Raw genomic sequence first — 25,712 nt, 5'->3', positions numbered from 1 at the left:
AAAAAAAAAAGGATATATATATATATATATATATATACACATACACACACATATGAAACAATCAGAAAATATATATCTATCTAGATTAAATTTCCAAATGAATAAAATTTTACTACATTTGTGTTTATATAATTTAAAAATCTCTACTTACCTGTGGGTCCACTAACCACCCATGGTACAAAGGAATATCAAGAAGATCAAATACAATGCATTCTGGTGTATATTCAAACACTCGAACACCTGTGAATTTTACATTTACATCCAAGCCTGTCTGTAGTTTGTGCAGGATTGCCATAGCATCACTCATATTCTGAAAATAGAAAGGAGAAAGGTAAAGATGAGAAAAATCAAATGACAATGACAATGGCAAAGATATTTGAGTGCAGGCATATTTACTTGTAATTTTCCATTTTATCCAATTTATTTTTCCCTTCAACCAATTTTTATTATTAAGTGCCTACTATGTACCAGGCACTAATCTGAGTTCTAAAAAGATAACAGTAAATAAAACAAAGTTCCTGATCTCATGTAACTAATATTCTATTTTGAGAGACAAATATATATATGTCAAGTATTTATGAAAAATTGAATAGAATAGTGACATACAGACTGACAGGGATGAGAGATCTATTTTAGACCACAGAGACTAAATAAAGAAAAGTTTCTAGTCAAAGAGTATTGCCTCTCCCACATGTGGGCATATATCCAAAAGAATTGAAATTAACCACCTGAAAAGATACTTGCATACCATGTTCACTGTAGCATTATTTATAATAGTTAAGAGATGGAAACATTCCAATGTCCACTGATAGATAAATGGATAGAGACACTGGTATATACATACAATGAAATATTATTCAGCCTTAAAAAGAAAGGAAATCCTATTACATGCTACAATATGGATGAAACTTGGGGACATTAAGCTGAGTGAAATAAGGACCACAAAAGGACAAATACCATGTGATTCCACTTACATGAAATATCTAGAGTAGTCAAAATCCTAGAAACAGAAAGTAGAATGATGGTTGTCAAGGAATGGACAAAGGGAAAGCTGGGGAGTTGTTCAATGAGTTTAGAGTTTCACAGTTTTAACAAGATGAAAATGTCCTAGAAATTTGTTATCAATATGAATATAGTTACACTACCGAACTTTACACCTAAAAATGTTAAGGGATTAAATTTTATATTATTTTTTAATCACAATTCAAAAAGAAAAGGAAATGAGCTATCAAGCTTGAAAAGACATAGAGGAAATTTAAATGTACATTACTAAGTGAAAGAAGCCAACCTGAAATGGCTGCATAATGTATGAGTCCAAATGATACTGTGGGAAAGCAAAACAACGGGACAGTAGAAACATCAGTGGTCGTTAGGGGTTAGGAAGAGGGAGGAATGTGTAGGCAGAGCACAGAGGATTTCCAGGGCAATAAAACTGTGTATGGCACTATAATGGTGGATATTTGTCATTATATATTTTCAAAACCCATAGAATATTTAACAAAAGTGAACCTAATGTGAACTATGGACTCCGGGTGATAATTATGAGTCAGTATAGATTCATCAATTATAATAAATGTATCAATGAATGGATATTGATAGGGGAATGTTGTGTATGTATGTGTGTGGGGGCAGGAGGTATATATATACATATACCATGTACACTCCATATACATGGCAACTCTGTTCTTTCCACTCAATTTTGCTGTAAACTTAAACTACTTTAAAAAGGTGGGGGAGCTCTTTAAAAATGACACTTAAATATCAACTAAAGCAAAATCTTGAGTCTTGGGAAGCTCTGGGAAAAAAAGCACTTCAGACAAAGCAGATACTAATACAAAAACTCTGCTGCAGAAATTATTTGATACCATGCTCATGGAACAGCAAGGAGTCCTACATGGCTAGAACAAAATTAATTAAAAGTATAAAGTGGTGGGAGGTGAAGTCAGAGAAAGACAGAAAAAGACAGATACAAAGACTTGTTGCTCAAATTAAGGGGGTCATTCTGTCCAAATCTGTTTTCTGTAAATATGGTCACATAAATCTGTAATGAATACTATTTTAAAACATGTTTTCCTAAACATTTTTAATACATTAAGGATGGTCATATGTATAGAAGATATATTTGATGAACCAAAAAATTCTAATATATAAAATTTGATATAATTTTACTACTGTTAATCAGACAATGTGCTACATATTGAAGATAGAAAATAGGAGGAGACTATAGCCTACTGGGGGCCTTATTGTAGAAAGGGTGAATATGAAGTAAATCCTTTTGTATTAAAACTAGGGACTCTCTGAAATTTGAAAAAGACAAACTTAGGTCATAACAACAAAATGTCTGTTTTACCAAATAACAAAATTCCATTTGAAGAGACTCTACAGACTGAAAATAGAAATTATTCAAATGTTTTAAATTTATCAATGAAGAATTTATAATAGGATAACATTGTTATATAGTCTGGCATTCATCAGTTTCACCTCTTCCTAATAACTATATTCTCCCAAAACAATGTATTTTTTTTCAATCTTCCCAAAAATTGAACCCTTGAAAATAATCAGCTTAAGTTTTTTTCCCTTCAGTGTTGTAACACTTATTTAAAGCCAAAGCAATGATGAATCTGAAAAAATAGTAATAGTAGGCTATTATAGGAGTAGTTTTACCACTACTGAGTTTTCTTCTGCAATTGTTAAATTCTTGGTTGCCAGTCATCCAATTTCCATTAGGGGAGGTATAATTTCTAATAACTCCTGGGCTCATGCTTACACTTTTATATATCTTCTATATTTCTTTATAAGTTATATAGTATTAAAATATTTAAAATGACATTTGATACTCTCCATAAAGATTAATAACATCAATAAAGAAATAAACATTTGTAAACAAAGAACTAAAGGATAATATTTTGCCATTTTGTTCAAATCCAAATTATGATAATTTATAATATAAAATATAAATCCTTGGGTTGGTTGCTTACATTGCAAGAAAGAATTACTATTAGTTCCTTTAAGCCAGTGGTTAAACTGTTTTTTATTTTTTTATTTTTATTACTTTTTGGTTAAACTGTTTTTTAGAGGTTTTTCACAAGGTACTTCTGACATGGCGAAATATTTTAAATTTAAGTATAAAATCCATTGAGGTGCCTGGGTGGCACCATTGAGCATCTACCTTCAGCTCAGGTTGTGATCTCTGGGTTCTATAATCGAGGCCTGTGTCAAGCTTCCTGCTCAGTGGGGAATCTGCTTCTCCCTCTACCTCTCCCCACCATTCCTGCTCTCTCTCTCTCAATCTCTCAAATAAATAAAATCTTTAAAAATAAGTATAAAATCTATTTTAAAAATATATTTGTAGTCATTCAAAAACCTGTGATACATACATGCGCAAAAACAGGGTGCTTTCTTGTGTTGTCAGGGTATCCATCATTAAGCAAAACTGGAAAAATAAACTTTATTTATATTACTACTTCTGATAAAGAAGTTTTAATTAGGAAGATTTCAGCTCTACATTGGTCTTTCTCAAATTTAGGGTGAAATATTTCTGTTCACATAAAATTATACAAAAAAGAAAAAAACAGTGTTAAATCACACCTGTGGAACATTAAACACCAGCTTAAACTCAGCCTTATCCACTTGATAAATGCTATTCTCACACTAATAGTAATTTAATTATAATACCTTATAAATAGTTTAAAAGTGTATCTTAAATGCAGAGTATTTTTCATTCGGCATGTATTTCTCTTAAGAAATTTAAGTGGTTGTTTGAACTTGAAACAAAAGTTTGCTTCCAATCATTTTCTAAGAGTCTAGATCACCTTAATGGAAGTGTTTCCTGAGATTGCAGAGGACTTGAAAAAACAAACAAAATAATGAAATCACTGGCAAACATTCATCAATCAAGATTTTCTCAAGACTGTGCAATAAAAGTAAAGTGAATTTTGAGGTTGATATTAAGCTGCAAAACAGTCTCACTAATTTCAATCAGAAATGATATAAATTTGGGCAGCCAGGTGGCTCCACGGTTAGCGCTGCCTTCAGCCCAGGGCATGATCCTGGAGACCCGGGATGGAGTCCCGTCGGGCTCCGTGCAGGGAGCCTGCTTCTCCCTCTGCCTGTGTCTCTGCCTACCTCTCTCTCTCTCCTCTCTGTGTATTCTAATGAGTAAATAAATAAAATCTTTAAAAAAAGAAATGATATAAATTTGATATATAAATAATATAAACTGAATCATCACTTTATACTTAAAATATCATTTACCACTTTTATATATTGGAGCTTAGCATGAGATTTCATTTGAAAATAGGTTTCTAAAGTGAAAATATCTGCAAATTATTGCCGTAAGCTACAAATTCCAATAGAATTTAAATGACTTAGTGTACCAATTTGGCTTAAGCTACAGATTTCCCACCTTACAGAGTGAAGCAATGCAATATGTTGGCTTTCCAATTCTATTAAGACTAAATATGAAGATTATCTGATCATTCAAATTCAAGAAATTTTGCAATGTTGAAATGAGTTTTGCTTCCTTTTTGCCTATTTAACACCGGTAAAAAGTATGTAAAAAAGGTTCCTTTGAAAGTAAATATAAAGGTTCCCCATGATGTTTATTTCTTCCCTGGCTCATACTTTTTTCCACTGTAAGAACCTGATTCTTCTTGCCCTCTACTGTCAAACAGAGCAAGAATACTGAAGAAAATGAAGTTCTCCTTGTTTTCTTCCAGCTCCAATAGTTTTGAGCTTCTCTTATTTTACAGAATAGCATCTCTAAAAAAACATGCAAGAAATGTGGACACACTGAACCCATAAAATAGCAGATTTTGTCCTAATGACACACAACAAATATAATTTACTCAACTTCCTCTCAAATATAATTTAATTATAAAATATAAATAAAACAAGGAATGATTAATCAATGACAAATTTACTTGAAAGCCAATTTTTCAAGAAAAACACTAGGTTATCATTCCACATAGATCTGTAGGATAATATTTATGTCTCACTCCATTTAGCATATATGTTCATATAAAACAGAGATTGGAAAAGTATGGCCTATGGGCCAAAACCAGCTGAAGCTAAGAATGGTTTTTACATTTTTAAAGGGTTGTAAAAAAAAAGAAAAGAAAACTAATCTGCCTACAAAGTCACTGACAGAGACCAATGAAAACATCCATAAGTTAAAAATTATACATTTTAATATAACAAAAATTGTGTCTGTTACCTGCTCGTAGTTTAAACGTTGAATTTCCGAAATTTCTTTTGGCTTTGCATCAAGCATGTAATCTCCTGTAAAAAGAAATTGTGAACTTGCCTTTTTAAAATATTACTTAAAAAAATAAATAAAATATCACTTCTTCATTACAAAGGTAATAGATTCTAATTATAAATTATAGAAATAAATGACACAAAATTGACCCCCAGTTCTGCTCAGAGAAAAATTGGTGTTAACTAATGGCTATTGTCTCATATTTTTTTTTTCAATGTACATACTATAATGCTTTGAACTTTATCTTCCACTGTACAATATATTTGAGCATTTTTCCATGTCACTACAAAAAAGCTCTAAAAGGTTATACCCCAAACCAAAAAATAAATAAATAAATAAATAAATAAAATAAAAGGTTGTACCAAGTCTCATTGCTATCAACAATATAAACTACTACCTCATTACTTTTTCAAGAACAGGTGTTACCAGTGTTTTAAATGTTTGCCATTCTAAAAAGTAACATAAAATATTTTTTGCACTTGAAAAATTGGTATATATGTATTTATATGTATTTTATATTTGTATTTTTATTTGTTATCATCCTTTTCCTCCCTGGTATTACTTTTTTTTTTTTTTTTTTTAAGATTTTAAGAGAGAGAAAGAGGGAGAGAGAGAATATAAGCAGGTGGAGTGACAGGTTAAGGAAGAGGGAGAAGCAGGATCCCTACTGAGCAGAGAGCTCGATGTGGGGCTTGATCCCAGGACCTTTGGATCATGACCTGAACTGAAGGTAGATGCTTAACCCGGTTAGCCACCCAGGTGCTTCCTGTTATCAACATTTTATTTTATTTTATTTTTTTTAATTTTTATTTATTTATGATAGTCACACACAGAGAGAGAGAGAGGCAGAGACATAGGCAGAGGGAGAAGCAGGCTCCATGCACCGGGAGCCCAATGTGGGACTCGATCCTGGGTCTCCAGGATCACACCCCAGGCCAAAGGCAGGCGCTAAACCGCTGCGCCACCCAGGGATCCCTCAACATTTTAATATATGTATGACTTAGTAATACATATGTGGCACCTTTTTAATCTATGTAACATTTTAACACATGCAATAACTTTTTTACCTATGTTTTGTTTTACTTTTTTTAATTTTATTTTTAGAAAGATTATACTGATGGGACACCTGGGTGGCTCAGTGGTTGAGCATCTATCTGCCTTTGGCTCAGGTTGTGATCCCAAGATCCTGGAATCAAGTTCCACATCAGGCTCCCCACAGTGAGCCTGCATTTCCCTCTGTCTATGTCTGCCTCTCTCTGTGTGTCTTTCATGAATAAATAAACAAAATCTTTAAAAAGAAAGATTATATTGATTATTTTAGAAAGAGGGAGAGAGTGCATGCAAGCAGAGGAAGGAGCACAGAGGGTGGGTGGGGGAAAGAATCTCAAACAGACTCTGTGCTGAGCATGGAACTCAATGTGGGACTTGATCTCACAACCTATGAAATCATGAACTGAGCTGAAAAACAAGAGTGGTATGTTTAACTGACTGAGCCACCCAGGTGCTTCTATGTTTTACCTTTTTATTTATATACTAACTATATATACTTTTTTTTTTAAGATTTATTTATTTTAGAAAGAGAGAGACAGCGAGTGGGAGGAGTGGCAGAGGGGGAGAATCTTCAAGTAGACTCCCTGCTGAGCAGGGAAGCTGAGGTGGGGGGGGGGGCCTCAGTCTCACAATACATGAGATCAATACTTGAGCAGAAACCAAGAGTCGGACACTTAACAGACTGAGCCACACAGGTGCTCCTATACTTTTCTTTTAATTGCCTGTCTATACAATCTTTTTCTTATTGAACTATAAATGCTTTTTAATTTTTTATAAAATAATTTTTTTTTAAGATTTTATTTTTAGGGCAGCCCTAGTGGCTTAGTGGTTTAGCGCCGTCTTCAGGCCAGGGTGTGATCCTGGAGACCTGGGATCGAGGCCCACGTCAGGCTCCCAGCATGGAGCCTGCTTCTCCCTCTGCCTGTCTTTATCTCTCTTTCTCCCTGTCTCTAATAAATAAATAAAAAATCTTAAAAAAAAAAAAGATTTTATTTTTAAGTAATCTCTACACCTAACATGGGGTTCAAATTTACAAGCCGGAGACCAAGAGTCACATGCTCCACCAACTGAGCCAGCCAGATACCCCTCTCTTTTTTAAAAGATTTTTAAAATAACTTTTTCTTTAATGGAAGTATAGTTGATACATGTTATATTAGTTTCAGGTGTACAACATAGTGACTTAACAACTTTATATGGGGCAGCCTGGGTGGCTCAGCAGTTTAGTGCTGCCTTCCGCCCAGGGTGTGATACTGGAGGCCCGGGATCGAGTCCCACATGAGGCTCCTTGCATGGAGCCTGCTTCTCCCTCTGCCTGTGTTTCTGCCTCTCTCTCATAAATAAAATCTTAAAAAAAAAAAAAAAAAAAACTCTCTATGTTACGTGGTGCTCACAAGTGTAGCTACTACCTGCAATATCATTGACCATATTTCCTATTCTGTACATTTCATCCCAATGACTTATTCATTCCATAGCTGGAAGCCTGTATCTTCCACTCCCCTTCACCCATTCTGCCCATCTCCTCTTGCTCCTCCCCTCTGGCAACCATCAGTTTGTTCTCTATATTTACAGGTCTGATTCTATAAAAACTCTTTTACAACTAGAAAATTAGAACACTCCTTGTTATACTGTGTGGTAAATATTTTTCCCTATATTGTATTCTGACTTTATGGTGATGCTTTTCATCTATTTTTACCATACAGAAATATTTAATTTTAATAAAGTCAAATTCTTCTATTATGGCTTCTGACTGGATGTCATATGTAGAAAGATCTTTTCCTCTTAAGCATATACAAACACTCATGTGTGCTTTCTTCATGTAATTTTATGTTTACTTTTTTAAATGTTTAAATCTTTAATTTATCTGGAATTTATTTTGATATAAACAGTAATATATGGAATCAACTTCTCACCTAGCCTCCCAAATCACTAGGTTGCTAAAACTGTGTGTGTTTGTGTGTATGTTTTAAGATTGTATTTTTTTTTTAAGATTTTATTTATTTATTCATGATAGTCACAGAGAGAGAGAGAGAGAGAGAGGCAGAGACACAGGCAGAGGGAGAAGCGGGCTCCATGCACCGGGAGCCCGACGTGGGATTCGATCCCGGGTCTCCAGGATCGCGCCCTGAGCCAAAGGCAGGCGCCAAACCGCTGCGCCACCCAGGGATCCCTAAGATTGTATTTTTAAATAATCTCTACACCCAAAGTGGGGCTTGAACTCACAACCTAGAGATCAAGTGTCCCATGCTCTATGGACTGAGCCAGCCAGGCACCCCAAAATTGTTTTTAATATAACTTTTATTTTTCTAATTCAGAATAAACCTCTAAAGACTGCATCAAGTATTCTCTTAAGCTTTTCAACAAGAGATTTCTGATAGCATCAAGAACCTCTGACAACAGAAGATTCCTATGGGATGCCAGGTTTGAGCATCTGCCTTTGGCTCAGGTTGTGATCCTGGGGTCCTGGGATCGAGTCCCGCATCAGGCTCCCTGTAGGAAGTCTGCTTCTCCTTCTGCCTCTTTCTGTGTCTCTCATGAATAAATAAGTAAAATCTTTAAAAAATATATTCCTATGAACATCAACATATTATTATTTGTGCTTTTTGTGTATGTGTGCTTTTAATTAGAACTTTAAGATAGCAAAATCTAACTAGTAATGATTTTATTCCATATAGGCACAAGAACTCCCAAAGCACCAAATTAGCTAATTCACAAAAATGCATAAGCAAGTCTACATAACATTTTTGAGTCTTTTCTATACATGGCACATTGTATATTTGTATGTTGAGGTTTCTATACAGCATTTAACTGAAAATTATGCCTTAATAAATTCTATACATCATTTACTCAAATAACTGAGCACTGTACTTGTATCTCATAGTTAGGTTCTGTATTTATTCTGATAAAAGACTGTATTTGTTTTTCTGACAAAAACTTTAGTGGAGTCAAGATGCAGAACATTCGATACTTCAATATTAATAAACCATGAACATGCTATAATAAATAAAAACTTAGATGCCAAGAGTAGAATAATTATTATAAAAGACTCAAATGTGCAACTCCTGAGGCCAGGAAAGTCTTCTGCACAAGAGAATAGCTTGGCTAAGGTCAGCAGCTTCTTAGTTGGATCTTAATAGCGGCACCTGGGTAGCTCAGTCGGTTGAGCATCCAACTCTTGATCTCAGCTCAGGTCTTGAACTCAGGGTCCTGAGTTTGAGCCCCACATGGGGCTCCATGCTGGGCATGAAGCCTACTTTTAGATGGACCTCAATAATTCCCATCTTCTGGTATTCATGTCTTTGTATAATCCCCTTCCCTTGAGTATGGATTGGATTTACTGATTCACTTCTAGTGAATAAAAAAATGACAGAAATAATGAAATGTCACTTCTGAAATTAGAATACAGAACACTGTAGCCTTTGTCATGATGCTTTCCCAGTTGCTCACCCTGTGGAAAGCCAGGTGCCATGTTCTGAACTGTCTTATGGAGAGGCATGGAACCGAAGGAGCCCTCTGGCTACAGTTAGTGAGAAACTGAGGACCTGAGTCGAACAACTCGTGAGGAACTCAATCCTGCCAACAACCATGTGAGTAACCTTGAAAGCAGATCCTTCTGAGTTGGGCCTAGGGATGAGACTGCAGCCCCTGCTGATACCCTGACTGCAACCTCATGAGAAACTCTAAGCCAGTCACTCAGCTAAGCCAAGCCCAGATTCCTGATCCATAGATACTGACAGATAATAAATGTTCATTGTTAACCAGTGAATTTTGGGGTGATGTGTTGTGCAGCAATAGATACCTCTATTTTTAGGAAAGTTTGTAATAAAAGAATCATATATTTTTAAAGGCTGAGTTTGAGTTTCTAAGAGAGATTTAATTATCTAAATAAATCATCTCTTAAGAGTGCTGTTTATATCTGAAACTGGTCAACAATAAATACTATTTCAGGGGCTCAGTTGGTTAAGTGGCTGACTCTTGATTTTGGCTCAGGTTGTGATTTTAAGGTTGTGAGATTGAGCCCCACATTGGGCTCTGTGCTGGGCATGGTGCATGCTTAAGATCCTCTCTTCCTCTCTCCCTCTGCCCCTTCCCTACCTCTTTCTCTCTCCCACGCAAAAACCAAAAACAATATTATATTCAAAAAAGTATTTGAGAGTCTATTATGAGTATTTAATAATGAGCTAAAATAAATATTAGGAAATAAATGTTTCTCTTAAAAAACTATTCAGTTGGGAAAAGAACATACAAGAAACAGAGAATTAGATGATGTAAAGTACAATATAGTGCAACATGTAATAAATGCCTGAAGTACCAATCGATTTTGAAAAGAGATATATATTTTTAAAGGTTTTATTTATTTATTCATGAGACAGAGAGAGAGGCACAGAGACACAGGCAGAGGGAGAAGCAGGCCCATGCAGGGAGCCCGACACAGGACTTGATCCCGGGTCTCCAGGATCAGGCCCCGGGTTGAAGGCAGCGCTAAACCACTGAGCCACCGGGGCTGCCCTTGAAAAGAGATATTGATAAAGCCTATGGCACCTAGAAATATCCTTATCAGGGGCTCATATCTAAACTGGATTCAGAAAAAGGGGCAGACTTTTAGCAAGGCAGTGAGGGAAAAAGCATTCTTTGGGGAAAGTGACAGAAAAGCACATATTAAAAACATCACACCATGGGAGTGCCTGGCTGGCTCAGTCAGTAGGGCATGCAACTTGATCTCATGGTTGTGAGTTCCAGCCCCACTTTGGGTATAGAGGTTACCTAAAAATAAAATCTTTAAAAAAAGAAAGAAACATTATGCCATAGGGACAGCTCATAAGAAGGCTTATTTATACATAGGTTTATACACAAGATTTATGCTACAGAGGTGCCTGGGTGGCTCAGTGGGTTAAGCAGCAGACTGGATTTTGGCTTGGGGCATGATCCCAGGGTCCTAGAATAAAACTCCTGCCTCGGGCTCACACTCAGTGGCGAGTCTGCTTGAGGATTCTCTCTCTTCCTCTCCCTGTGCCACTCCCCCATACTTGCGAGTGAGTATGCGCACATCCTCTCTCTCTAAAATAAACCAGACTTTAAAAAAAAGAAAGAGAAGGCAGAGATGATGCCATTTATTTTTAAAAAGGCTAATTTGTAGAATGGTGGGAAATATGGTTGGTAAAGTGGATCAGATAGAAAATTATAAATAGTGTGTTGATAAGTTTGGCTGTTTATGAAATATCATAAGGGATCTTTACTTTTTAAGTAGACAAGTATGAAATTGATGCTTTAAGAAGATAACACAGGCACAGAGAGGAAACAATAGAGTTTGAATAAATCATATTGTGAAGTATACAGAGAGAGGAAAGAATTTCAAAAAAGAATGCATAAGACTGGAATGAGACATTCCAGACCAACAGAAATCAAGAAACAAAAACCTGTAGCTACATTAGGCCAAAACTGGAAGAAAAGGTTTGGCAGTAGTTAGTTTATCCCAAGTGAGCATTAGGAAAAGAGAAGCTGGGTAAACTCTGGGCAAAATTAAAATGCTTCAACAGTGATCTCCCTATATAGTATGTAAATGTAAAGATAAAATAAATTATCTTTTTAAAAGTCAGACAATACCACCATCCAAACATCTATTTTCCTTAGTCATCATCATACAAACTATTTTCGATAATTAAAGTGATAGTATATATTCCTGCTTGTGTTGTGCTTTATAGTATCTTCTTACCCATGTTTTGCCTTCCACCTGTACTTCTTCCCATCTTATTTTATTAAATCTTCCAGCACTTCCTACATATCCTATCCTTTCTTAATGCCAAAGCCCTCCAACAGACCATATCCATGTTTGGCCCTGCTCTAATACTCTAGTAACAGAAATATTCAAGTTAAAATTTACTCCTCCTCTAATCTTTACCAATCAAAATTCCCATTCCCTTATGGTCTGTAAGCTAGATGCTACGAAGGCAATTAATAGTTTTTCTTACAAACTACTAGCATTTGCTTATTAATTCAAAAGCATCTCTGGTTCCTTCAGAGAGCTGAAGTAATCTCACAAGGAGAAAATCCAAATAGCTTAGAAAATTAAACAATTTGTTCTGGCAGGGTTGGCTCTGAATAAAGTTTACTTCTGGCAAGGCAGTCTTTAGAATCTCTTTTCTTTCCTCATTCTTGCTTACTTCTCCCCCACCTCCCATTTTTACTTTCAGACTGCTCCTAGTAGTTGGGTCCCTCTAACCCAGGACTTCTAAACCTTGTCAGCTATCCCAGCTCTATATTATACGAAGACATACTAATTATTTTCTCTCCAAGAAAAATACCATGTTAACATTTTCATAGTAGAATACACTTATGCAGCCACAGCCACATTCACTGCATTGTTGACACCTCCAAATAGCTTGCCCACAGTATGTGCTCAGTCAATATTTGCTAGATGAGAGAAATAAAAGAAAGAAAAAGACAAGTAGTGGGAATTTCAAATACTATAACAAAAACACTTTTGAGTGGTAAAGGAGGTGGAGGGACATACTTTGGAGTATATAAGCCTTTCAGGGAGAAGGTTAGGTAAATGGCATCAATCTACAGTATAGACAGCAGGGCCAGAATGAAGTTAGAAGCTATAGAGGAGTAGCAGTGTAGTTTGAGTTAACACTGTCCAAGAGAAATACAATGCAAGCCACAAATATAAGCCCATACTTTAAATTTTCTAGTGGCCACATTGAAAAAAGTAAAAATAGGTGAAATTAACTTAAATAATTTACTTAGCCCAGTATATTAAAAATATTACCATTTCAATAGTATAAAACTCAATAATACTTTACATTCTTTTTTTTGCATTAAGTCTTTGAAATTCAGTGTATATTTTATATTTATAGAACATCTTAATTAACACTGGCAAAATTTTAAGTGCTCAATAGCCACATGTGGCTAGTGGTTACTGTACTGGGCAATGCTGCTTTAGGTGATTATGGTCATGATCTGAGAATAAAGAAAGTAAGGCAGACAGTAATTAGATATGGAAGAGATAGATAGGAAACCGGGCTCAGAAATATACGTTCTTATCTCTTAAACTATATATATTAAACATTCAAATATCTGCTGATATTTGACTACATTTGAGCTACTATTACAATTTCCTAATTGGTCTCAATCAGGCCATCTTAAAAACTACAGTGAACATGTTTTTACCCCAGTTAAGAAACTAAGATAGATCAAATGGCTTAGTATAGTAAACCCAAACTCCTCACCCTGTCTCCCAAGACTCCTCAGTTTAGCTGTAATACACCTAATCCAATCTCTATTCCAATAACTATACAATATGCAGACTTGCCAACTACAGTCAAATTGTACTCATTCACCATTCCTCCAAATATGCCTTATATATTATCACCTCTAGCTTGAGCTTAAAACAGTTTCCATCTAGCCCTGTAACATTCTTTTTCTTCTTTACAAGAGTTTAGATTCTAACTATATTTAAAACCCAATACAAGTCATATGTTCTCTATTAAACCTTTTCCTACTTCCAACTCACCTCTCATACCCATTGCTGCCAAATTTCTCAAAAGTTATCTGCACTTGAGGTCTCCACTTACTCACCTCTTAGACGCTCTTCCACTCACCACTCTATTTTCATCCCATCACTGTACTGACACTGTTTCTGTAAAGATCATAATAGCCTGCATGTTGCCAAGTCACATGGACAGTACTCTTCATTATTCTATACCCTCTCTTCTTCTAACATTCCTTCTCTTGGCTTCACTGTGCCACCCTCTCCTGGCTGTTCGCCTATCTTACTGGCTAGTTCTTCTCTTTCTTCTCTCTCCTCTCCTCTATCCCATGCATTTCAGCAGGGGCCTGTTGCCCCAGAAGGACAGAAACTGATTCCCTGGGGGAGACGCCAAAAATATTTTAGCCAATATAATGGTTTGTGATCTCCAAAGGGCACAATACACAAAGAAACATATAGTATGCCTGTGATATTAAAATTTCTTGGAGTGGGTGATTAGGACAGAAATATCTACGTAGGCTCCTTTAAGGGGCAGTAATTAAAAAAAGACTAAGAAACACTGCTCTACCCCATCTCTCTACGCTGGGAAGTTTTATGGTATAACCTTGACCTCTTCTATTCTCTCTTTATGCTGTCTATCTTAATGTTCTCATCAATTTCCATAGATTTAAATCAAATTTTTATACTAATGACTCCTAAATTCTCATCTTGAATATCAGTCCTCTGGAACTCATGGACCCTCCTTGCAAAATCTTCCAGGTATTTTCTTCTCTTAGTGTTCCCTTCACCTTCTTGCCTAAATGAAACTTGGCTCTACCTTGATGACACTGCAGCCTTCTCAAGTAATAGTTCTCTTTCATGCCTCTTTACTAGTGAGTCTGGAGGTGGAGCAGATACCTGCTTACTCCTTATTGTCCTATTGTCATTCTCTCGCCTTCTCCCTAAAACTCCTCAGTTTTAAAACTCATGCCGTTGAATAATACTACTCATCATCTACCTACCTGGTTGCAGTCCTCTACCAACTTCCAGGTCAATTCCTCTTATTCCTAGCTCACTATCTCTCTCAAACACAAATCCTGACATCATTTTTTAGTGTTTTCAATATTAAAAGAGATAATCCATCCAATAACCTAGACTTTCTGTTCCTTAACCTCTTCAACAAAAATCTTATAATCTACCTTACCTCAGAAACTTATTCCCCAGGGTCATACAGCTTTGTCATTATCAGGCTCCAAAAATTCTTAAGCTCCATCAGGACCCCTATAATCCTTTAACTTCATCACATTTTTTTTTCCCCAAGACATTTATATCTTCATTTCCTCTTTATGCAACTCAGATCCTTGGCTCATCATTACAATCACTCTCGACACACATCTTCAATTCCTTAGACTCTTTCTTCAACATATTCACTTGGTAAAAAACGAACTCTGTTTAAATCCTGCTCCTCCACCAAGAAGGCCTATACTCATGCAGCTAAATGTGACTAGAGAAATCATACCACCATGCTGGCTGCTCTCACTAGCTTCAGAGGTAATGCCCAGGAATCTATCACACTCTCATTCACTCTCTTACTCTTCTATAGGCAACTATTTTATACCTTCCCTCTCATCTGCAACAACTCTTTCTTCATCCTCGCTCTCAGCTGATGACCTGGTTCCCTATTTCACTGAGAAAATAAAAGCATTCAAAAGGGCTTCTACAAGCTACCACAACCACATCTACCTACCTACCTGCATCTGTTTTTGATACATTTTGTCTCACCATTAATTGCTATCAATGAACTATCTGTACTGAGACTGTTCTTTTTTTAATTTAATTTAATTTATTTATTCCTGAGAGACACAGAGAGAAGCAGAGACATAGACAGTGGGAGAAATAGGCTCCTCACAGGGAGCCTGATGTGGGACTCAATCCCAGGCCCCGGGATCATGCTCTGAGCCAAAGGCAGATGCTCAACTACTGAGCCACCCAGGCGTCCCTATCTGAGACTATTCTGTTTGTCAAAAGTATTCTTTTCAATTCCTTTCCTCCAGTTTTCTTTTCTTAAGCAGCTTTATTGAGATACAATTCAAATACTATACAATAAACCCATTTAAAATATACAATTCAATATTTTGAAAGTATATTAACAGGACTGTGAAATCATCATGATCCAATTTTAGAACATTCTTCCCCACCAAAAGAAATTCTGTACCCATGAGCAGTCAATTCCTATTTACTCCCTTACCTTTCCCACCAGTCCCAAGCAACCCACTAATCTACTTTCTGTCCCTATAAATTTGTTTATTCTGGACATTTCATATGAATGCAATCATATAATATGTGGTCTTTCATGACATGGCTTCTTCAACTTAGCATAATGTCTAAGTTTTATCCACTTTCCAGTGTGTATCAGTACACTCTTTTTTGTGGCTAATATTTCATTGTATGGATATATCACATTTTGTTTATCCACTCATCAGTGGATGGACATTTGAGTTTCTTCCATTTTTTTGGTTATTACGAGTAATGGTGTCATGAACCTTCCTGTACAAGTTTTTGTATGGATGTGTGTTTTTACTTCTCTTGAGTAAAATTATAGGTCATACGGTAGTTCTGTTAAACTTAAAAAAAAATGTTTAAGATTATTTATCATTTATTCACAAGAGACACACACATACACACAGAGGCAGAGACACAGGCAGAGGGAGAAGCAGGTTCCATGTGGGGAGCCTGATGTGGGACTCGATCCCTGGTCTCCAGGATCACACCCTGGGCTAAAGGCGGCGCTAAACCACTGAGCCACTGGGGCTGCCCTATGTTAAACTTTTTAAGGAACTGAGAAACTGTTTTTTGTCAGCAATATTACATTGCTATTGGCTATGTATAAAGGTTTCCAATTTTTCCTTGTACCCTCCCTGTCTGGTTTCCTCCCACGCACTTGTTGAGGTTACCAGTGACCTCCTTATGGTTCAATCAATAGTCAATTTTTAGTCTTCACACTGCTTAAGCTATTAGCAGCATGTGGTTCAGTTAATCTTTTACTCTTCATTGAAACTTCATTTGGATTCTAGGAAATAAGTCTCCTGTTGTTCTTCAACCTGGCTTGAATACACCTGTTCTTCCTTCTTCTGCAATTTCTAATCAGTGGCATGTCCCACAGTTAGTACACTGATCTCTCCCGTTCTCTATCTACATTCAATCTCATTGTGATTTCACTTAGTCTACCATTTATATATGTTGTCTGCTCCCAAATGCATATTTATAGGCTAGATCTGCACCGCCCAATACATTAGCCAGTAGCAACATATGGTTATATAATTTCCATTAATTAAAATTTAATATTCAGGTTCTCAGCACATCAGCTATATGTTAAGAGCTCAAGAGCTATGTGTGATTAGTAGTACCAAACTAGATAGTACAGATATTGAAGATTTCTATTATCACAGAAATTTCTATTATACAGCAGTGATCTAGACCCTTCCTCTAAACTCTACATTTATATATCTGACTGCCATTCTGAAATTTCCACTTGGATGTCAATAAACATCCCCAAACCCAAATCCTGTTATTCCTCCCTAAACATGTTCCTTCCATTTTTCTTGTGTCATCTGATATTAACTCCATCCTTTCAGTTGTACTAAGTCAAAAACCATGCAGTGAACCATTCTCACTCTCCATTCAACTGATTAGCAAATCTTGTCAGCTTTATATCCAGAATCTGACCACATTTTACAATCTCCGCTTCTACTACCTTGTTGGAAGCCACCACCATCTTTCACTGATTGCAATAGGATTTTTTGTTGTAATAGCTTCCTGATATCCCTGCTTGTCTCTTCCTTCCTAGGTTCTAGTTTCAGCCAGAGAATTCTTGTTACTCTCAAAGTCAAATCATATCAGTCCTCTGGTCAAAAACCTCTAATGGCTTCCAAGCTCACTCAGGGCAAATGCCAGAAGTTGCTATAATAGCCTACAGGGTCCTATATGACCTGGCCCCATTACCTCTCAAATGTCATCTCCCTTGTACATACACTCCTTGGAAGTCATACTGGTTATTTATCAAAAGCACCAAGCATATTTCAGCCTTCCCCATGAAATATAATTCCCAATTATGTTCCCAATTATGAAACATAATTTAGAAGTCATAAAGTTTAACAATCACTAAGCTAGACTAAAAGAGATATAAATAGAAATTCTATTTCCAGACATATGGGTATTCAAAGTAATCTACTCTTAACTCGGAGATTTCCCCAGCCAGTGAATAGGATTAAATGATAGTAATTACATAAAGAAAAGGGTCTTCCAAAAGCTACAATCTCCAACTTCACTAGGCCTGTACTTCACCAAAAGTCGGTTAGCTTGTAGTCTGGAATGGTGTAGACAAGCTAATCAGCTGACAATAATAATTTTTCTTTTTTACAAAATTTTTCTTAAAATAAACAATTAAAAAAAATAAAATAAAATAAACAATTAATTACTAAAAAAAAAAACTAAGAATATGGACTGATTACCTATGTGGTAACAATATAAATATATAAATTCCTCTTTGCTAAATTGTAAAAGACCTCAGTGTAATACACACAGTTCCCCCGCTCTGTAAACAAGTTCTACTGAAAGCAGCTGGTCTGTAAACTGTCTATCACTGGTCTGTTTTGAAATAAGAAGCTTGCATAAGAATGCAACTTAATACACTGCTTCCTTCATCAAGAAAATTTTGCTATGAAAAATTTCAGATAAACTAAACAGTGTGCTTGTGTAAATGTTTTACATTTTGGCACAAACCCCTGGATCACTGCAGATTGGTAACTAATGTTTCACAGACTGGTGTAGGTCCACGAGTCATACTTTGGATAGTGATAATCTAAATCTAAATCTAGGTTTTTAATTCAAGTCTATATTCAACTCAATATTTTTTTTAACACTTTCTACATGCAAAGTCAGACTTCCTGTACCATTTCCCATTCTGTAATTTATTAGGAATTAATATGTATCTTGTTGTTTTCTGGAAGTTATCAGCCTCCTTATTTATACTATAGAATTTTAACACTGGTTAGAAAAAGCCTTCAGAAAGGTTTAACACTCAAGAACAGTAACATATTAATATAAATTTTTAATTAAGAGATTCAAAATTATTATTTTAAAGTAGATTATTTAATAGCACTTCAGAAAGATGCAATTTGGTAATATATTAGTTTTGGAGACTTTATTTTGAAAAAGATAAAATCATCCACTTTTCAACACTAACCTAAATATTCCATCAGTTGTTCAGCAGTTATGATTTCCATCATCGGTGGAAGTTTCACCTGAAAAACAAAGTATTTTTTCTATAAAATCAAATGTTTTAAGTGATTAAAGTGTTTCTTCAGTCAGAAACATATGTATGTGTACAAATGTATCTACTACATATATACATTAATATTTGTTATTAAAATCTTTATAACTAATCTTTATCAAATATGACAAAGTCAATCTTATCACCATAAAATTTATAGGGCAATATAAGATCTCACAGAGACACCGAGAAATCTGTTTTTAAAACCAAACCCTTTCATCACCCACTATGATTGTCACTAGGCACCTCCAGTAGTGTCTTACATGATAGACCAGTTGAAGGGCAGGAATAGGCACCAAACATGTGACAGGTCAACCATGGAGCAGTTTTACTAAGGACAGATTGGAACATAGCTAAATATCCCATTTCTTCAGTTTATCTTGGCCATTTTTATTGAATGACTATAATGCTACAGTATTAAAGTATCAATCAGGGATCAGGGATGCCTGGGTGGCTCAATTGGTTACGTGTCTACCCTCACCCCAGGTCATGATCTCAGGGTTTTGGAATTGAGCCCCAAGTCAGGTTCCCCACTTAGCAGGGAATCTGCTTCTCCCTCTCCCTCTGCCCCAACCCTTGCTCATGGTGTCACTCTTTCTCTCAAATAAATAAATAAAATATTTTTAAAAACCCATATTAATCATACGCTAAAGAATTTCACTTGCAAAGTTTTTTTTTTTGCAAAGTTTTTTTTTTAATTTTATTTATTTATTTGACAGAGAGCAGAGTGAGAGAGAGAGAGAGAGCACAAGCAGGGATGAAGGGAGGAGGGAGAGGGACATGCAGACTCCATGCTGAGCAGGGAGCCCAATGCAGGGCTTGATTCCAGGACCCTGAGAACATGACATGAGCTGAAGGCAGACGCTTAACTGACCTAGCTACCCAGGCACCCAGTAAAGTTTGAAAGTAGGCAGCATTAAACTATATTGTTGATAGCTGCATGCATGGTGATAAAATTATAAAGAAAAGTAAGGAAATGGATTCTATAAAAATCAGAATATGGTTAGCCCTAGGGATAAAGGAAGGAGTTATAGTTGGAAAGGAGGGCATATAAGAGCCTTCTGGGGAGCCACCTGAGTGTCTGACTCTTGGTTTTGGCTCAGGTCATCATCTCAGGGTCGTGGGATAGAGCCCCCCAAGTCAGGCTTGTGCTCAGTGTAGAGTCTGCCCGAGCTTCTCTCTTCCTCTCTGCCTCCCTATACTAGGCTCACTTGCTCTAGTTCTCTCAAATAAATAAATAAATATTTTTTAAAAGGTAAGAGCCTTCTGGGATGCTGGCAATGCTCTATTTCTTGACTTGCATGATAGTTCCACTGATGTTTATAATAACTTGTTAAACTATACATCTGTTTTATGCATCCTATGTATTATGGTTCACAATAAAAAGGTTAAAAGTAGATACGATTACAGTCATATTTAAGTTTCTAAAGTTAATTCGGCAGCAACACATTAGTCTACATTAATGTTTCAAGTGAATTGTCAGATGAGTTACATAGATGTTACAGCCAATCATTATAAATATTTTAGCTGACTTATTCAAAAGCATACTCTGTGGTATATTCATAGGATAGAAGAAAAATAAATGCTGTAGGACAGAAAATCAAACAAAGTAATTAAATATCAACAATAGGAGAACAGTAACAGAATTAAAAATTTTTCAGGAGTTATTTTCTGGGAATCATTTTCTGTTCAACCAAGGATATCATTTAAATTATCAATTTTTCCAACAGTTCCTCCAAGTGTTGAAGAAGGTGCTCTGGGTGTTTATGTTAGCAAATGTGGTAACAGCATGTCACAATTTTTTGTTTATTTAATCAATGAATAAAATAAGTTCTAAAACATATCTCTGTAAAACAGATCTCTGTAAAACAGAAACAGTTTCATACCCTGAGAGCATACGTGACAATTGATGCTTACAATTTTGTCATCCAGCTGGATTCATTACTCAGGGAAAACCAAGAGATGCCATGGAGGTTTTTATTATTACTTGATTCTAAATCATTTTTTTCCCTGTGTCATGTTTTTCAAAAATTGTTAATAGAGTTTGGGGATTTTGTTTGTTTGTTTTGTTTTGTTTTGTTTCGTTTTAGCTGCTTTAGATTTACAGAAAATTGAACAGAAAGTTGAGAGTTCCCATATATATTTTTCACCTGAAATTCATTGGTAAACTATGGTCCCTGCCTGTTTTCCTTTTTTTTTTTTTTTAGATATTTATATTTTATTTATTTATTTTTAAGATTTTTAAAAATTAATTTATTCATAGAGACAGAGAGAGAGAGAGAGAGGCAGAGACACAGGCAGAGGTAGAAGCAGGCATCATACAGAGAGCCTGACATGGGACTCGATCCAGGGTCTCCAGGATCATGCCCTGGGCTACAGGTGGCGCTAAACCGCTGCGCCACCGGGGCTGCACCCCTGCCTGTTTTTCTAAATAAAGTTTTATTTGAACTGTCACTCATTGTTTATATATAGCTTTGGCTGTTTTGCACAACAATAGCATAGCTGAATCTTTACAAGACAGATCACAGAGCCCACAAAGCCTAAGATATTTACTTACTATCTGGTCCTTTACAGGAATTGTTTGCTGACCCCTGTCTTAGATGATTTTAACTGTTCCTACAGAATATTTTATCACTACAGAATATTGTATCAAGCTGTTTCAGGAGTGCTCTTAAAGGTCTGATATTTAAACCAGAAGTTTATATTCACTGTTAATGTTTATATTCTGAATAATAGTCAGAACAATCTGAAAATCCCACTTACACCTAACAATGTTTCTTAAATAAGACATATATTTTTTTTTATTCCAGACAGGTTCAGTCAATATATTTACCAGAAAATTCCACAAACAGATAGTTTATCCTCTGCTTTGGTTAAAGTAGCAATCCTATATAATTGTCAAAATAAGAATTAACAGAATTGTCAATTGTGGCATTTTTGCCAAAAATAACAAACAAAGGCACTAACAACTATATGTACTTGGGAAATACATACTATAATCCTAGATTTCTACAAACATGATTTCAGGGTTTAGCCTAGAAATGTTCAAATAATAACAATTGCCTACATGTATTGCTTCAAACATTTGAAAAAGAAAATGAAACCTCTATACTGATTAAGAAGTGGGCAACAAATATGCAAATATTTTAACTCACTTATTCACAAGCATACTCAGTGAAATATTCATTTCCTGAATCCTAGCCAATAACATATTCCGGATAGTCATTAAAATTAAGGACAAATAAACAATTGAGAAGGAACGCCTGCTTCTCACTAATACCGTGAAGCTGTCAACAGATCTTTTTTTTTTTAAACCACAAAATTATCTTCCTGAAAGCTTATCTTTTTCCATTCTTTTACCACTATCACTTCAAAAACAAGTACCAAAGGTTTTGTTAATGATTCTGACTTTCATTCCTCTGTCTCTTTAGGTTTTATAAAAGAAAAAAACAAGTTAGGGAATAGCTAGCTAAGAATATAGAATAAACAAGTGTGGTATTTTGTCTGAATCTCTAAATTTTAAATTTTACAATGAAAAAAACTCAAAGAATGACCTAATTTCTCAGGTGGCCTTTTAGTAATAATCTAAAACATACTGTTCTTAAGTACATGAATAATGTATATAAAAGTAATTGGAAGGTACTCTTTTAAAGTAGTTTAAATATTCTTCCTAAAATATGAGCAAAACCTTTCAGTATATACTAACACAAAGCTCCAAATTAAGAGTTCAAATAGACTCTAAGAAAATAAATTACGTCCTCTCTGAGACATAAGATTTTACTGACTTAACTGGATTTCCTGAGCAAATTAATAACTTAAGCACAGCAAGAATAATCAAATTAACAAACAGAAATAGCTACTCCAACTCCAACTATTCAACTATAGGGTAAAAACCCATTAATTCAGCCAAATTATTCTGTAATTCTTAGTCATTTGAAGAGTGAAGTGTATTTGAAAATAGACCCAAGCAAGATCAAAATTTTTAAAAATTTTATAAAATTAAAAATAAATAAAAATAAATTAATCAAATCTTCCATGTAAAGTATTAATAAAACCTTAAACAAAAATGTAAAATATCCCAAAAGTGATATGCCAAGATTTTGATACCTATGATGACATTCTGAAGGGGATAGAAAAATGCAGGGGACCAGTAAAACTAAAAAATAAGCAGTTTATATAGGTGATGGTAAGTACAAAAATGACCAAAGAATATTATTAAATGTTTAACTGGAATACCAATAAAAAGTCAGAGATTCACATTTTGAATTATAACACCTCTGTAAGTTGGGGAGTTGAAAAGATAAAAATTGAGTATTTGCCAATCTCTGCTCTTTAGGAAAAGTAGAAAAAAAATTTTAATATATTGAACTGTCATTCAGTTTGCTATGACAATTAGCATAATCCACAATCCTATGAAGCTGATTTTACTACCTTCATTCAAAGAATTAACTAATGCACTGAGAAGTTAATTTGTCCAAAGTAGCAAAGCTGTGATGTGAACTGAGATCTGACTCCAAAGCCAATTACCTTCTCCATTATACCAGTATTTACATATTCTTACAGCAAAATACTTTTTTCAACACAAATCTTATGTAAAACATCATCTGAAATATATTTTAAATAAAGATTTGACAGAACTTTGTGACAAATGAAAAGTGGAGGATAAGCCCGGGTGGCTCAGCACGTTAAGTGTCCAACTCTTGATTTCGTCTCAGGTCATGATGTTATGCATGGATCAAGAGATAGAGTATGACAGGATCCTTGCAGAGTAAGGAACCTGCTGGAAGATTCTCTCTCTTCCTCCCCCTTTCTCAAATAAATCTTTAGAGAAGAGAGAGAAAGAAAGAAAGAAAAGGAGATAATGATAGGCAAAGAATAAATAAAGTTGACTCTAAGACTTAGTTAGGAGACTCTAAAAATTAAGATCTATAGAATCAATATAAATGAGAAATTTGATAAGGGAAGACAAGTTTGTAGAAGAAAATGATGTCTGCTTCAGAACTGTAAGGTTTAGTTTGATATTCCAACAAAGTTGCTGGAACTCAGGAGACAACCATTTTTAATTTGTACATGAATTATTTAATTCTTGTGTTGCAGTCTATTTTTGCATTACTTAAGGTAAAATGGCCCAAATACATGATAAAATTCCTTCTTAGTTCAAATTTCACTAATTAAAAAAATTTTTTAAGTAATTTCTACACCCAATATGGGGTTCAAACTCTTGACTCCAAGATTGAGTTACATGCTCTATGGACTGAGCCAGCCAGGTGTGGTACCCTTCTAATTTTGAATATACAGTAAATCATACAGCATTCATGATTTTTTAGTTGAAATTATAAATAATTTTTTTTAAATATTAGAAGTATTAATGGGAATCAAAGGGAAGAAATATAGCTCTTTCAAAACAAAGACTAAAGGGGCACCTGAGTCACTCAGTGGTTGAGCACCCTGCCTTCCGATCAGGGTGTGATTCCGGAATCCTGGGATCAAGTCCCACATGGGGCTCCCTGCAGGGAGTCTGCTTCAATTCTGCTTATGTCTCTGCCTCTCTCTCTTTGGGTTTCTCATGAATAAATAAATAAAATATTTAAAAAATAAATAAATAAAATAAAAGACTTTTATCCTTTAAAAAAGGATCCTTTCAACATGCCTTATTATAAACTATTACACATCATCTTCATATTCTAATTTATTATATGTAACATTCGTTTATTATTTATCATTTATTATTAAGAATAATTCATTTATTAATAATAATTACTATACTTAAAAATACCAAAATTCAGATTGTTTAGTAAATCCTTCTGCATCTCATCAATATATCAAGTCACAAAAAATTTTAAGACACAATCTTCAACTTAGAAAAGCCAATTTGAAACACATTCACATCAATTTTTATCATAATTTAGACCATAACCTCAGAGTAATACTAAGGCCTATCTAAAACTATTTAAAACCATCAGAAACTGCAGATATAGTCATACATATTAGATTTTCAAGAATGTCCTATTTTAGGGCAGCCCGAGTGGCTCAGTGGTTTAGCGCCCCCTTCAGCCCAAGGCCTGATCCGAGACCCAGGATGGAGTCTCCTGTCAGGCTCCCTGCACGGAACCTGCTTCTCCCTCTGCCTGTGTCTATGCCTCTGTGTGTGTGTGTGTGTGTGTGTCTCATGAATAAATAAATAAAATCTTTTTTTAAAAAAAAGTCCTATTTTATATGCAATGCAAAGAGTTTCAGAGCAATGAAGAACGTTACAATGGACTTATATTTAAGCTCAGAAAGCCTAGCTGCTGAAAAACCCAAGTATAACTGACAATGAAATTTTTGCACTGTTGCTTGAGAATTAAATGTGAATAGGGTATGACAAGGGACCAACTTGAAGGCTATTGAAGTCATCCAGATGAGATGAAGGTGGCCTGAACCTCCTTCAGGTAGTGGTTGTGGTAGTAAAGATAGTAGTAGTGGTAGTAAAGATAGAATTTACTAATTAATGAAAATATCAAAGAAGGTATTTAATAAACTATGAAGGGAATGGCACACTCATTCACCCCAAAAGCTAAGAAAGTCTCTGACACTGGAAATGTCAGATAATTCAGAGGACATAG

General features: G+C 35.2%; 1 protein-coding gene across 4 annotated transcripts in view; it reads right to left on the bottom strand.

The window, feature by feature from the left end:
• MINDY2 (MINDY lysine 48 deubiquitinase 2) overlaps window positions 1-25,712 on the bottom strand; it is a 73,971-nt gene that overhangs the window by 38,973 nt on the left and 9,286 nt on the right. For all 4 annotated transcript variants that reach the window (XM_072808896.1, XM_072808893.1, XM_072808892.1 and 1 more), the window contains exons 2-4: window positions 19,021-19,078; window positions 5,216-5,280; window positions 152-310 (exon numbers count right to left, since the gene is read on the bottom strand). In XM_072808896.1, the coding sequence (XP_072664997.1) occupies window positions 152-310; window positions 5,216-5,280; window positions 19,021-19,078 (282 nt within the window). The remainder of the gene's footprint in view (window positions 1-151; window positions 311-5,215; window positions 5,281-19,020; window positions 19,079-25,712) is intronic.

The sequence above is a fragment of the Canis lupus genome, chromosome 32, assembly GCF_048164855.1.
Source record: "Canis lupus baileyi chromosome 32, mCanLup2.hap1, whole genome shotgun sequence".
In the NCBI taxonomy this organism is placed as follows: domain Eukaryota; kingdom Metazoa; phylum Chordata; class Mammalia; order Carnivora; family Canidae; genus Canis; species Canis lupus.
Note: the sequence above shows the minus strand (reverse complement) of the source record. Positions and strands in the feature narration are given on the sequence as shown.